This window comes from Triticum aestivum, chromosome 7D (genome assembly GCF_018294505.1).
Source record: "Triticum aestivum cultivar Chinese Spring chromosome 7D, IWGSC CS RefSeq v2.1, whole genome shotgun sequence".
NCBI classification, from domain to species: domain Eukaryota; kingdom Viridiplantae; phylum Streptophyta; class Magnoliopsida; order Poales; family Poaceae; genus Triticum; species Triticum aestivum.
Genome location: NC_057814.1, coordinates 493,248,404 through 493,261,261, shown reverse-complemented (window position 1 = coordinate 493,261,261; position 12,858 = coordinate 493,248,404). Strand labels below are relative to the sequence as shown.

The following is a 12,858-nucleotide window of genomic DNA, read 5'->3' as shown; positions in this document are numbered from 1 at the left end:
TTGGAATTGTTTATACAATTTAATTAAAATGTTCACATAATTCAAAAAAAGTTCCACACCATTAAAAAAAAAGTAAGGGGCACTTTAAAAAATGTTCACATGTTTTGAAGAAATGTTCATTTTTTCCTTTTTTGTTTTTTTGCATGGTCCTTTCTTTATTTATTATTTTCTTTTTACCATGTTCATTGTTTATTTTTTATTTCACTAACACATATGTCCGTGTGTTACAACGGGAGAGATATTTTTGTTTACGAGTAGCAACAATAGAGATAATTGTTGTGTCCATAAAAAATGGTATCCACAACGATGGGCGACAAAGTGAGCAGATGGGGTCTTCTCGCCGGTTATGTTTGGCCCGCGAGATCTCTACTCCTAATCGAGCAGTTAGTAGTTTCGCTTTCAGGTTTTTTTTGTCCCACCACTTCCGTCCGTCTTTTTTTGCTGTTTTTTTCCGTCCCCTCCCCCACCCCACGCACGCAGCGAAAAAACACCCCGCGAAAAACCGCTCCTATCGATCCGTCGAGGACACACAGCCGCCGTCCTCTCGTGCGATCTGGCTGCCGCCGCCCTCCGATCCGCTCCTCCTCGTTTCCCGAGGATACGCAGCCGCATCCGCCGATGCCGATCCAAGCAGACGCGGCCGTCGTGGATCACGATGGCACCGCCACCACCGGTGCCTCGGATACGTCGCCCGTCGCGGATCAGGATCCCCAGGACGCCGACGCCACCGCGGATCCACTGCCACGCACAGCTCGGGCCCGAGCCGCGATGGGCTCGGCTATGGCCGCTGCCGCGTGCGCCCTTCGTCTCCAGGCTCGGCGAGCCCCGCCGCCAGCCACCCCCAACCCACACGGAGTGGGCCGCCTCGATGCACGCCTACTACGCGGCCGCCGCCTCCGCCGCCGGGCACCCCTACGCCGCGTGGCCGCTGCCGCCGCAGGCCCAGGTACGCGACGCGATCCTCCTCTCCTAGAGCCGCTCCGGAGCCGCAGACCCGCGGCGCGGCGCTGGTGATGGCGTTGCCTCGGTGGTGCCGGGGTATCATCTGTTTCTCTCCGCGATGAAGAGGCAGGAATATTTCTCGCAATCCCCGCCAGCAAAACTTCGGGTCGGGACGTTGTTTGCTTCAGAGTTCAGGTTTGACTGCACACCCTTTCTTTAGAAATGTGGTACGGCACCCTTTCCGAACCGCTACGCCGCCGGCGTGCATGCATGTTCCATCAGCTAGCATTCGAGTTGGGGAACCGGCAATGAGCTCGAAGATGGTGCCGCGGAGGAAAACGACACCGAATGAAGCTGTCTGCAAGGATGATATGCCCAAATCGTGAGGCTACGGTTTGATTAACTTTGATTTGCTGGTTAAGTGCCGCGTTGATTCTGTTCTTTCGGTATAGATAATGCATTCAGTTGGTCAGGTATTTCAGTTTTCCTTCCTCTTTCGCGGCGGGACGCAGCAGCACGGCCTGGTGGCGGCCGGGCCGGGGGCCGCGTATGGCGCGCCGGTGCCGTTCCCCATGTACCACCACCCCGCGGCGGCGTACTACGCACACGCGCACGCCTCCATGGCCGCGGTAAATGCCGAGCTCCCCTCGTTTATATTCTAGCGAAATTGGACCTGACCGTACGTTGTGCGGCTGTGTTGTGAAATTGTCTGCTGCGTTCTGCTCTGTGCAGGGGGTGCCTTACATGGCCGGCGAGTCTGCCTCGGCGGCAAGGAAAGGGAAGAGGGTAGGGAAGACACGGCGTGCCCCTTTCGGCAAGATCAATTCCAGCTCTGGGAGGTACGGCGTGGTTTCTGTGCTTGCATGTGTGCGGCGTGCTCTTGTTTGTCTGTTGGCCGGGTGGGCTGAACTGAAATCAACTATATGGCTTGCACAGCGGCGATGCCGGGAGCCAGGGGTCATCGGAGAAGGGAGTTACGGGCGCCAATCAGAAGGTGCCTCGTTTGGCATTGTCTGAATTATGCTTTTTCTAGCAATCTTTGATTGTTAGTTTTGGTTGATCCACAATTTCACGTATGCTTATGTAATCTGTCCAGGGCTCATCATCATCCGCGAAGAGGAGGAAGTCCGGCGCTACAAATACAGAAGGTGGGTTATCAGTTATCACAAACCATAATTCCTGGATACAAGGTATGATGGGTTAGTTTGGAAAGACAATGACAGGACCAGTTACACTTGGTAAAAAGGAAGAAGTGGACTTGGATTTGTGTCATTGTGTCGGTTCGCATCCTTGTGCGGGCACCATTGCACCCTAAGAGAGTGCTGTAAGGGAGTAGTTTGTCTATGTTGGTAGTATGTGAGAATGACAGTTGGCATTTTCAGGTGAGCCATCTCAGGCTGCCACAGTGCAGAATGTTGTAACCGAGCCGCCATTGGAAGACAAGGAGATGTCTGCATCCAAACTGTTGGTTTTGGCACCTGGGAGGGCGGCACTCACCAGTGCTGCACCAAACTTGAATATTGGGACGGATCCCTTGAGCGCTTCTCCATCCTCCTTAGTACAGGGGGAGGTGAATGCCGCAGCTTCTTCCTAGATTAACGCTTCACTGTCTCAGATGGTATAGTTTTCCTTTATGAATTCTTTTCTTCAAAGGAAGATCTCTGTTTCTTCCAGACCTCCAGCCTCTGCACTGTCATGAATTTTGAGAGCGTGGTAAAATTGGTAATTGTCATGAATGAATAGTAGTTTTCCTCTCATTTTGGAAAATACAAATAGTGCATTTGCTTGCAACTCGGTTTTACTTTAGCCCTATTTTATAAAAATGTGGTGACAAATAGCATGTAAATATTTTTCAGATTGCATCTTATATGATTATAACAACCATACCCTTGAGGCCGTGACGAGCAATCAATCTAACAGTATATATTACCGACGCAACACCTAAGTCAGAAATTTTATTCCTGCGAATACCATTGGTTATTCAATATAAATCTATAGCTACTGGTCGCTCATGACCACCCGGATGTCTGTGTGAGTGAATTTTTGCAATGTTCTGCAAGATTTATCTTTGTTTTTGTAGGATGAACGGGAACTGAAGAGGGAGAGAAGGAAACAATCCAACAGAGAGTCTGCAAGGAGATCAAGATTACGCAAACAGGTACAGTCAGTACTAAAGACGAGCAATCTCAAGTGGGAATGTGGGAAAAAAAATACTTCACAGTGTTTTGTACTCCCTCCGTCTCAAAATTCTTGTCTTAGATTTGTCTAAATACGGATGAATCAAGTCACGTTTTAGTATTAGATACATCCGTATCTAGAGAAATCTAAGACAAGAATTTTGGGACGGAGGGAGTACTTTCCTGCACTTGTTTATTTCCTGGTGAGTGTGTGGCACACTGGCACTAGAAGTAGAGAAATGATAGTTATAAAATTTAGGTTCGACGTTATGGACGTTTGGCTGTTAAGTTAGGTCCGCACAACGATCTCTCCGCATGAGAGTGCTCCAGATAGGTTATGCTGGACATAATGTCTGAAACAATCGCTGCCGGCCTGATGGCCTTGTCATCTTGGAAGCATTTCTCTCGCTTTTATTGTTAAAATAAGATTACCCAGTTTTTGTTGTTTCAGAAATTTAAGCGATGGCTTCATAGGGAAGTATGCAATCACTAAAAGTTTTGGCCAACTGGGATCATCTCAGGCTTCCAGAATTTTAATTAGAATATACTTTCTACTGCTTCTTGAGCAATGCTGCCTAATATACTTGATTTGTTTTAACTGGACTTGATTACAGTAGGGATGTTTAGTCAAGTGTTCCTATGAGCTATTACCTGCATGTTGCTAAAATTATCTTCTCGGGATAATATATCTGACATTCTGAACTCAGCTGAATAGCGAAACATATCCAGTTAGGCAAGTAAGACAACACTGTATCGATTTTCTAGGCCAGCAAATGAATTAACTTAAGACTATTTGATGGTATAAATTAAATTTCACCATTGAAACAATATACTAATAGATCTCGATTTCCTCTTATGCTACCTAGCAAGAATGCGAAGAGCTAGCCCAGAAGGTAAGTGAGCTGACCGCAGCGAACGGCACGCTCAGATCAGAACTCGACCAGCTTAAGGACTGCAAAACCATGGAAACAGAAAATAAACAACTGATGGTGAATGCCACACCCCTCTCTGGCCATGCCCTTGATGGCAAAGTTATTTTCATAACTCAAATTTTTCTGCTGACTGTAACCAGTGGTTTTCTGATTAATGCAGGGTAAAATACTAAGTCATGATGATAAAATGCAGCAGTCAGAGGGCCCTAGCATTGTGACTACCCTGAGCATCCAGGTCGAATCGCCCGAGCCGCATCCAGGTCGAAGCCCGAGACGTAAATTTTATCTTGCCATGAGTTTGTAACAGCCTTGGTCAAATATTATTATTCTTATTCCTCTCTGGTTTTAGACAAGAACAATAGAGAATCTTAATCCTTCTAATGTCACAGTCCCTGTAGTAGAGCACCTGCTGCCTCAAACTTCGGAGAAGATGTGCACGAATGGCTGTTTTGGTCGCAGGTTACTCCAAGAAGAAGTAGCTAGAATGCCCATGTATTGGTGCATACAGATTGGCGATTGGAAGTTTTTTGAAGGTTAGAATTCCAGCATCTCAGCATCTTCATTATCCAATAGATTAGAAAAGGTCATAAGTTTTGACTGTGTGCCCATTTGAAAATGTATAAGTGTGAATAAATTAATTACATAAATGCTGCAATGGTGCATTTGCTTTTAGATTCCTGTTGTTAACATGGTACCAAAAAAGTATGTGTGCATGCATGAAAAAACCTAAGATTTGTGAATCTAGCCATTCAACCATCCTTGAGTGATATATATTTCTCGGTACATTGAAATACAATTGAACAACAAGGAGCTTATATCAGTGGTGTATATGTCGTGGAATAGTCACGGCAGATGTCCTCGTGAAAGGACTTAATCGTGGAGCCATCGCAACTAGGAAGCTTAAAGGGGTTAAAGCGGGACAAATGACACGAGGGTTATACTGGTTCGGTCCCTTACGGTGAAGGTAAAAGCCTACTCCAGTTGAGGTGGAATTACTAGGGTTACGATGACCAGGGAGCGAATCCGTTATGCCTGGCTACCGATTTGATGTTGTCTCCCTTGAACCGCCGCTGGGTCGTCCCTTTATATACAGAGGTTAACGCCCAGCGGCTCTCAGAGTCCCGGCCGGCTCATAAACAGTGTCCGGCTCGGTCTTAACTATTCTTGCCTTACAATACAAGTCATGCTATTACGGTGGTTTATCACTACGGGCCTTAAGTCGCCTATGGGCTTTAGGCCCTTTACTGAACCGCCATCTTCAAGCTTGATATTGGGCTTCATATGATGAACCGCCATAACATAATCCGGCCCCTCCTGGGCGGGTTACGACAGTAGTTATATCCCAACATTAGGCCCCAGATTGATTTGAACTGGTTCATGTCAATCTTCAATACTTTAAGAAAAAACCTTCTGGCTTCTGTCTGTGCAAAAGTTATAACCCGCCGTGACGTCATCTTCTGGATTTTTGGTGACCCGCCATGACGTCATCTGCCATTAATGCACGTTTTGCCCAACGTATCTTAACGGATCCTTATTTTAATAACCATCCCAAAAATCGAGGCATCTCTGTCGTTGGATAATCATGTTTTCGGCCTCGTTTTTCGCGCCCACTTACCAGTCTTCCCTTATAAATAAGCACGACCAGGTCTTTTTCTCATTCTCCCCCTTTCTATCGTCTTCCTCCTCTCGACGCCTCAGAGCCCGAACTCCGCCGCCGTCGTCGACCTTTGCGTCTGCACCAGCCAAGGCCGCTGCATCAACCTGTTTTGACCAGAGAACTGCGACGCACCTCCGCTGTTCAGCAACTCCAGTAAGTATTCCTCTTTTCGAATGTCAGATCTGCATTAGGGTTTCTGCGTTCTTCCGTGTTCTTCGTAGTTCATCACGGTTTCTTCGTAGTTCTTCCACCGCGGTCTCCTTTGATCCAAAAGTGGTATAGAACTCATGCGGTAGTTGTTTTGCGTCCATTTTCAATACTAGCAGATCCCTTTTGCTTGTAAAAAGACCTCATTAGAGCTCACGAACTCATTTGTACCAGTTTTTAGGTCTAGAATATTTTCTTTTCTGAACGACCGTTTGATCCAAAATAACAGCCGCAACCTGTGAAACCTGTTTGTGCGATACTTAGGCAAAAACTGTATCCGTTAGCCATGGCGGCTCTTATCGCCGGCTTAAAGAGGCAATGCTCAATGAATAATCCTGATCACTCATAGTGGATTTAAATAACTTAATTGCTTATGATGCCCATGGTGGCTTAAACAATCTGACACAATTAGCCATATATCATTAGGCCCCTTCATAAGCCGCCATCTTGAATATGAATTGAAATATTTTCTCTGGCTTAAATTTGAGCCGGAAATTTTTACTTTGTCATAGGCTTCCATCTTCATAATGCCACCCAAGGCTCCCAAAGCACCCGTCATATGCAACTGGGTTAGATCCACCGTCACTGATAGCATCTTAAACGATTTTGTGAAGACTGGTCATCTGCCGAAGAAAGAGATCATGTCTTATCGTGCTCCTGACCTGTTAGAAGAAAAGCCTCAACCCAAGGATGGGGAAGTTGTCATTTTTACTGATCACATGAACCGGGGCTTTGCTCCACCTGGCTCAAAAATTTTCAGAGACGTCTTGCACTTTTTTGACCTGCGACCTCAAGACATCGGACCCAATTCCGTGTCAAACATCTGCAATTTCCAAGTATTCTGTGAGGTGTACCTTGGAGAAGAACCCAGCTTACTACTCTTTAGAGAGTTAATTTATCTGAACCGTCAAAACTAATGTGCCCACAGGCCCAGCTTGGAGCTTGGCGGAATCTTAATCCAGCGACGTAGAGACTGTCTCTTCCCTTATGCCGAGCGGCCGAGCCACCCTAAAGATTGGAACCAGACATGGTTCTACTGTCAAGACACTTCTCCGGCTAATGAGAACCCTTTGCCCGGCTTTCGCGCCCTGCGCCTGGAGTCAACTCACCCCTTACCAGATAAATTATCTCCGGCTGAACGTCAAACACTTGCCCCCACCATAAACAAGATCAAAGCTCTTCTGGGGAACGGCCTAAACGGCATTGACTTGGTCCGGGTTTGGATTGCCTGGCGGGTGATTCCTTTGAGCCGCCGTTCCGGCTTGATGTGTGATTACACAGGCCAGAAAAATGATCCTCTACGGCACAGTCCTGACGACTTACCTGAGGATGTTGTTGATGACATGACCAAGTCTCTTCTGAACGAGAGCCTGGCAGATTGCGGGAAAGCGGGCTTAAGTCCTTTCTGCAAGGCTAACCCGGCTCCAGCGGTAAACCATTAACTTGAGCATCTTACTTTCCACTTTAATAATTTTATCTTTACTTAAAAACTCTTGCTATATTTTACAGGCTGATGATAAATTCTGGAAGGTCAAGTATGACCATGAGGCTGCAAAGAAAGCCAGAAAGGCCAAGAAAGCCGCCAGGAAAGCCGCTGCCCGTAAGAAGGGGAACAAACCTAGCGCCTCGGATATGTTTCATCTGGACGATATCTCCGAGTCAGAGGTAACTCTTGACTCTTTAGGCTCCTTCTTTAACCATCTTATTGACACTGATTATCAACAGGAGGATACAGGAGCAAGTCATGCAGTAATTGAAGAGGTAACTATAATTTCCTCCGACTCCGAGCCTTTGCCGAGACAGAAAGTCCGAAGGGTAACCCGGAAAGTAAGATTTTCACATCCTTTAGCTTATCAAGATCCTCAATTTCTTTTGAAGCGATAGATTCACGAGAGTCGGAGGCAGACCCGGACCAGTAAAGATGCGGACCTCTCCTCCGGCTTACCCGATGTAACCAGGAAACGCCGGACTGAGGTTATCTCCAATTTATATTCTTTGTACCCTTTGGCGGGTTTTACTCGTCAACCACTCAATTCTTCTGACTCAAATTACTAGGGAACTTAACCTTCCTCCGGCGAATCAATGCAGTCCAGCATGCCGGCTTTCAAAACCGCTCCAGGGTAATGATAATCTGTTTATCTTGTGCTGATCTTACTCATGCTTTCGTACTAACCCTTTAATTTTCAGTGTACAAGTAAAGCCCAGCAAGAGGACGAAGAGAAGTAAGCCGGCCGAAGAGCCAATCTTTGCTGAACCGGAGCTCAGAACGGCTGCTCCTGATACTTCCGCTTATGAGCCGCCCCCTGAACCAGCCCATGATACTCCAACTCTCACCACTGATCCGTCCGTCGAACAAGCTATGGAAGGTTCTGAGAACCCAGAGAACCCTAGCCTGGCCAAGGCGGATGACCCGGACGTCAAAATCATCCGGACTGACTTCGTTGAACCGGGGAGACCCACCGCGCTGGAAGTGCTCCGCCAAAGAACTTCTGGAACGCCGCAAAACCCGGCTGGATGTGTCAAGTACCAAGTGCCAAGTACCTTTGCCTGCAAAGTGCTTGGGACTTATTTCCATGAACCGCCACTGTAAATAGAGTTCTTCAGCATACATTAGCCCCCAAGTGCCAAGTATCTTTGCTTGCAAAGTGCTTGGGACTTAATGTTGCATTATGACAACCCTAACTGTAACCCGGAATTTATACAGGCCGCTATCAATCAATTTGAATCGGAGATCTCTGAGCTGAAGACTCGCCTGAAAACTCAAGAGAGTGAGACCCAAAAGGCCAATTCCAAGTTTGAATTTAGTGTATCCGAATAAGAAAAACTAAAAAAGAAGTTTGAAGCCGAGAGAAAAGCTTGGGCTGATGAAAAGGTTGTTTTGCTCCACCGGGCTGAACAAGCGGAGGCCACTCTTGCAGAAACAACCGTCGAGTTATCCGGCTTAAAACGCCATGTATCTCAGATGGTCTCAGCAATCTTTGGTAAGTTACTCTATAAGTGTTAGCTAGCTTAAATCTTTTTCAACAAGCATCTCAATTGTCATCAGCTCACCTGACCTTGTAATGCAGGCCCCAGGAGTTCCAATCTCAACCAAAACATGCTGACAAAGCTGAAGGCCGTTTATACCCTGGCGGAACAACTCTACACCGGGTCACAACGTGCCTTAGCCGTCGTGGCTCTGTCAAATGAAGTTCCCACTCGTCTGGCGGATGTGCTAAGGCGGCTTGCCGTGCTACCTCAACGATTCCAGGAATTGAGACGAGCTTCTGCAAGAGCCGGAGCCATAGCCGCTTTAAGCCGGGCCAAGGCGTGGCTACCGGAGCTAGACCCGGCCGACATCGCCCTTGGGTATTCCAGTTTGAAGGAGGACGGCACCCCCTTTGACCAGAAGGATTTCGCCGCTTGCGTGAAGGACATACGCCCTGTGGCCACTTTGATCGGTAATGACACGGATCTTACCAAATACCAACCAGGTTATGACGCCGAGAATCAGAGAATTCCAACACCACGTTATGAAGCAATCAGCCTGATCCCTCCCACTCGTAAGCATACCTTCGCCCCTGACGTTGATCCGGCCGGGTTAATTGATGATGAAGCTGAATTTGAAGCCTTGAGTGGCATTGACTGGAAATCATCAACCTTCCAGGACAGGGAAATAGACGGAGGAGCGGAAAGGGATGAACCGGAAGCTTCAGCCCAACAACACCTTTGATCCCTCAGGCGGCTCATATTTATGTCTTGATAAAAAACAATGCTTCATTATTTGGACTCGGGGAGTCATGTAATAGAGTAGGAAAACACTTATTTTTGTCGTGCCATCGCGCACTTGTGTGGCGCTCAACACTGTTTAAGCCGCCATCTTATATTCCCCCGTTTTATGCTGATCCTCTTCTTTTCTTACGTTTAAAGAGCTGCCTTTAACTGTCCTGTGATCCTTCGATTACACTTCCGGTTTATGTGACCCGAACAATGAGGGTGAGAACCCAACTCTGTAATACGATGTTTCTTATATGCGATCATCTTTATTGATCAAGGTCAAGCCGGTGGAATAGGAACCACCCTTGAACACTTTAGACATGATCAAAAGAACTTCCAGTAAAATCCAAAAACTTGTTTGCAAAAAGAGACTTCAAAAATTTGGAGGCTTCTGATTCGAATACGACCAGAAAACCGTCCCAAAGGGGTTAAGCTAAGATTCGAATACGATCATATAGCCCCTAGTGGCTTTGGCGTTGCCGATCAAGAGGGTACCGACAGCTATGTCCTCTTTGGTTCGAATACGACCTATGTTTGAAAGGAAGCCCCAAAATGACCTGGAGAGTTGTTTAACGACGCTGATTCGAATACGATCCACGTCGGTTCCCAAAGGGGGTTGAGCTATGATTCAAATATGACCAAGAAACTCCCCAGTGAGCTCGGCAGTGTGCCGATCAAAAGGGTATCGACAGCTATGTTCTCTTTGGTTTGAATACGACCTATGTTTGAACAGGAAGCCCCCCTAGTGATCATAATATTTAACGGCCAGATTCGAATACGGTCGTAAGCCGGATCAGCCCCCAAGTGATCATGTGATATCATAATGAAAATAACAATGACACATTTACCTTTGAGGGGAAAAAAGGACAGAGGTCCTGCTTTATTATTTATCATAATATATACATTGTCACGGAAGTATGTACATTATGAGAGCCGGTGGCTCAAGTGTAATAAGGCCGAAGATGAGCGATATTCCACGGCCGGCGGGTCTCCTCCTCCGATTTATGTGAATCTTTGTGTTCTCGAACATCGATGAGGTAGTATGACCCGTTGTGCAAGTTCTTGCTGACCACAAAGGGCCCTTCCCAAGGTGGGGATAACTTGTGTGCATCTGTTTGATCCTGGATGAGCCGGAGCACCAAGTCACCTTCCTGAAAGGTTCTGGACTTAACCCGGCGGCTGTGATAGCGGCGCAGGTCTTGTTGGTAAATCGCCGAGCGAGCTGCTGCTACGTCACGATGTTCGTCCAACAAGTCAAGAGCATCCTGACGCGCTTGTTCATTGTCCGCCTCAACATAAGCCGTCACACGAGGCGAGTCATGACGGATGTCGCTAGGGAGAACCGCCTCGGCTCCGTAAACCATGAAGAAAGGCGTATAACCTGTAGACCTATTAGGAGTAGTATTGATGCTCCATATCACAGAGGGTAATTCCTCCACCCAACAACCCGGCGTCCGCTGCAAAGGGACCAAAAGCCGGGGCTTGATGCCTTTCAAGATTTCCTGATTGGCTCTCTCAGCTTGACCATTGGACTGGGGTGAGCCACTGATGAAACATCAAGCCGAATATGCTCTCGTTGACAAAATTCTTCCATGGCGCCTTTAGACAGATTGGTACCATTGTCAGTTATAATGCTGTGTGGAAAACCAAAGCGAAATATCACCTTTTTCATGAACTGAACCGCCGTGGCTGCATCACACTTACTAACTGGCTCTGCCTCAACCCACTTTGTGAACTTGTCAACCGCCACCAAGAGATGGGTCTTCTTATCCTTGGACCTTTTTAAAGGTCCAACCATATCAAGCCCCCAGACTGCAAACGGCCAAGTGATTGGAATCATCCTCAACTCTTGAGCCGGCACGTGAGCACGTCTTGAGAACTTCTGACAACCGTCACATTTACTGACTAAGTCCTCTGCATCAGCATGAGCCGTCAGCCAATAAAAACCGTGACGAAAAGCTTTGGCCACAAGGGATTTTGAGCCGGCATGATGGCCACAATCCCCCTCGTGAATCTCACGTAAAATTTCTTGACCTTCCTTAGGGGAAACACAACGCTGAAAAGCTCCAGTGACACTGCAATGATGCAACTCGCCATTGGCAATTATCATTGACTTAGACCGTCGGGTTATTTGTCTGGCCAAAGTTTCATCCTCAGACAATTCTCCCCGGGTCATGTAAGCCAAGTATGGCACTATCCAATCTGGGATGACGTGAAGAGCCGCCACCAACTGTGCTTCTGGGTCAGGAACAACCAAGTCTTCCTCTGTAGGTAACTTGACAGAAGGGTTATGCAGAATATCTAAGAAAGTATTAGGCGGCACCGGCTTTCGCTGAGAGCCCAGCCGGCTTAAGGCATCAGCCGCCTCGTTCTTTCTGCGGTCAATGTGCTCCACTTGGTAACCCTGAAAATGCCCGGCAATGGCATCAACTTCACGGCGATAAGCTGCCATGAGGGGGTCCTTGGAGTCCCATTTGCCTGATACTTGTTGAGCCACCAAATCTGAGTCACCAAAGCACCTTACCCGGCTTAAGCTCATCTCCTTAGCCATTCGAAGACCATGGAGCAAGGCCTCGTACTCAGCTGCATTGTTAGTACAGGGAAACATCAACCGTAACACATATCGAAATTTGTCACCTCGAGGGGAAGCTAACACGACTCCAACCCCCGAGCCCTCCAATTGCCTGGACCCGTCGAAGTGAATGGTCCAGTATGTGTTATCCGGTTTCTCTTCAGGCATCTGCAGCTCTGTCCAATCGTTGATGGAATCTACCAATGCTTGAGATTTGATAGCAGTACGTGGCACATACTTTAGACCATGAGGCCCAAGTTCAATGGCCCACTTAGCGACTCTTCCTGTGGCTTCTCTGTTTTGGATGATATCTCCTAAAGGAGCAGAACTAACCACAGTGATAGGGTGGCCCTGGAAATATTGCTTAAACTTCCGGCTTGCCATGAATACCCCATAAACAAGTTTCTGCCAATGTGGATACCGTTGCTTGGACTCAATAAGTACTTCGCTGATGTAGTAAACCGGCCGCTGAACCGGATGTTCCTTACCCGCCTCCTTGCGCTCCACCACGATGGCCACACTAACGACTCGTGTGTTAGCGGATACATACAATAATAAGGGCTCCTTATCAACAGGAGCGGCAAGAACCGGCGGTTCAGCTAACTGTCTTTTCAA

At 47.3% G+C, this 12,858-nt stretch overlaps 1 protein-coding gene and 1 pseudogene across 1 annotated transcript; both read left to right on the top strand.

Moving 5' to 3' along the window:
* The first annotated feature begins 468 nt into the window (after window positions 1-468).
* Window positions 469-7,483, top strand: LOC123164982 (DNA-binding protein EMBP-1-like; annotated as a pseudogene).
* Window positions 7,484-7,789: 306 nt separating this feature from the next.
* LOC123164983 (uncharacterized) lies at window positions 7,790-9,052 on the top strand. Its single transcript, XM_044582609.1, has 4 exons — window positions 7,790-7,889; window positions 7,971-8,035; window positions 8,103-8,501; window positions 8,620-9,052. The coding sequence occupies exons 2-4, from the start codon at window positions 7,998-8,000 to the stop codon at window positions 8,657-8,659; spliced, it is 477 nt and encodes a 158-aa protein (XP_044438544.1). The 5' UTR covers window positions 7,790-7,889; window positions 7,971-7,997; the 3' UTR covers window positions 8,660-9,052.
* The last annotated feature ends 3,806 nt before the right edge of the window (window positions 9,053-12,858 follow it).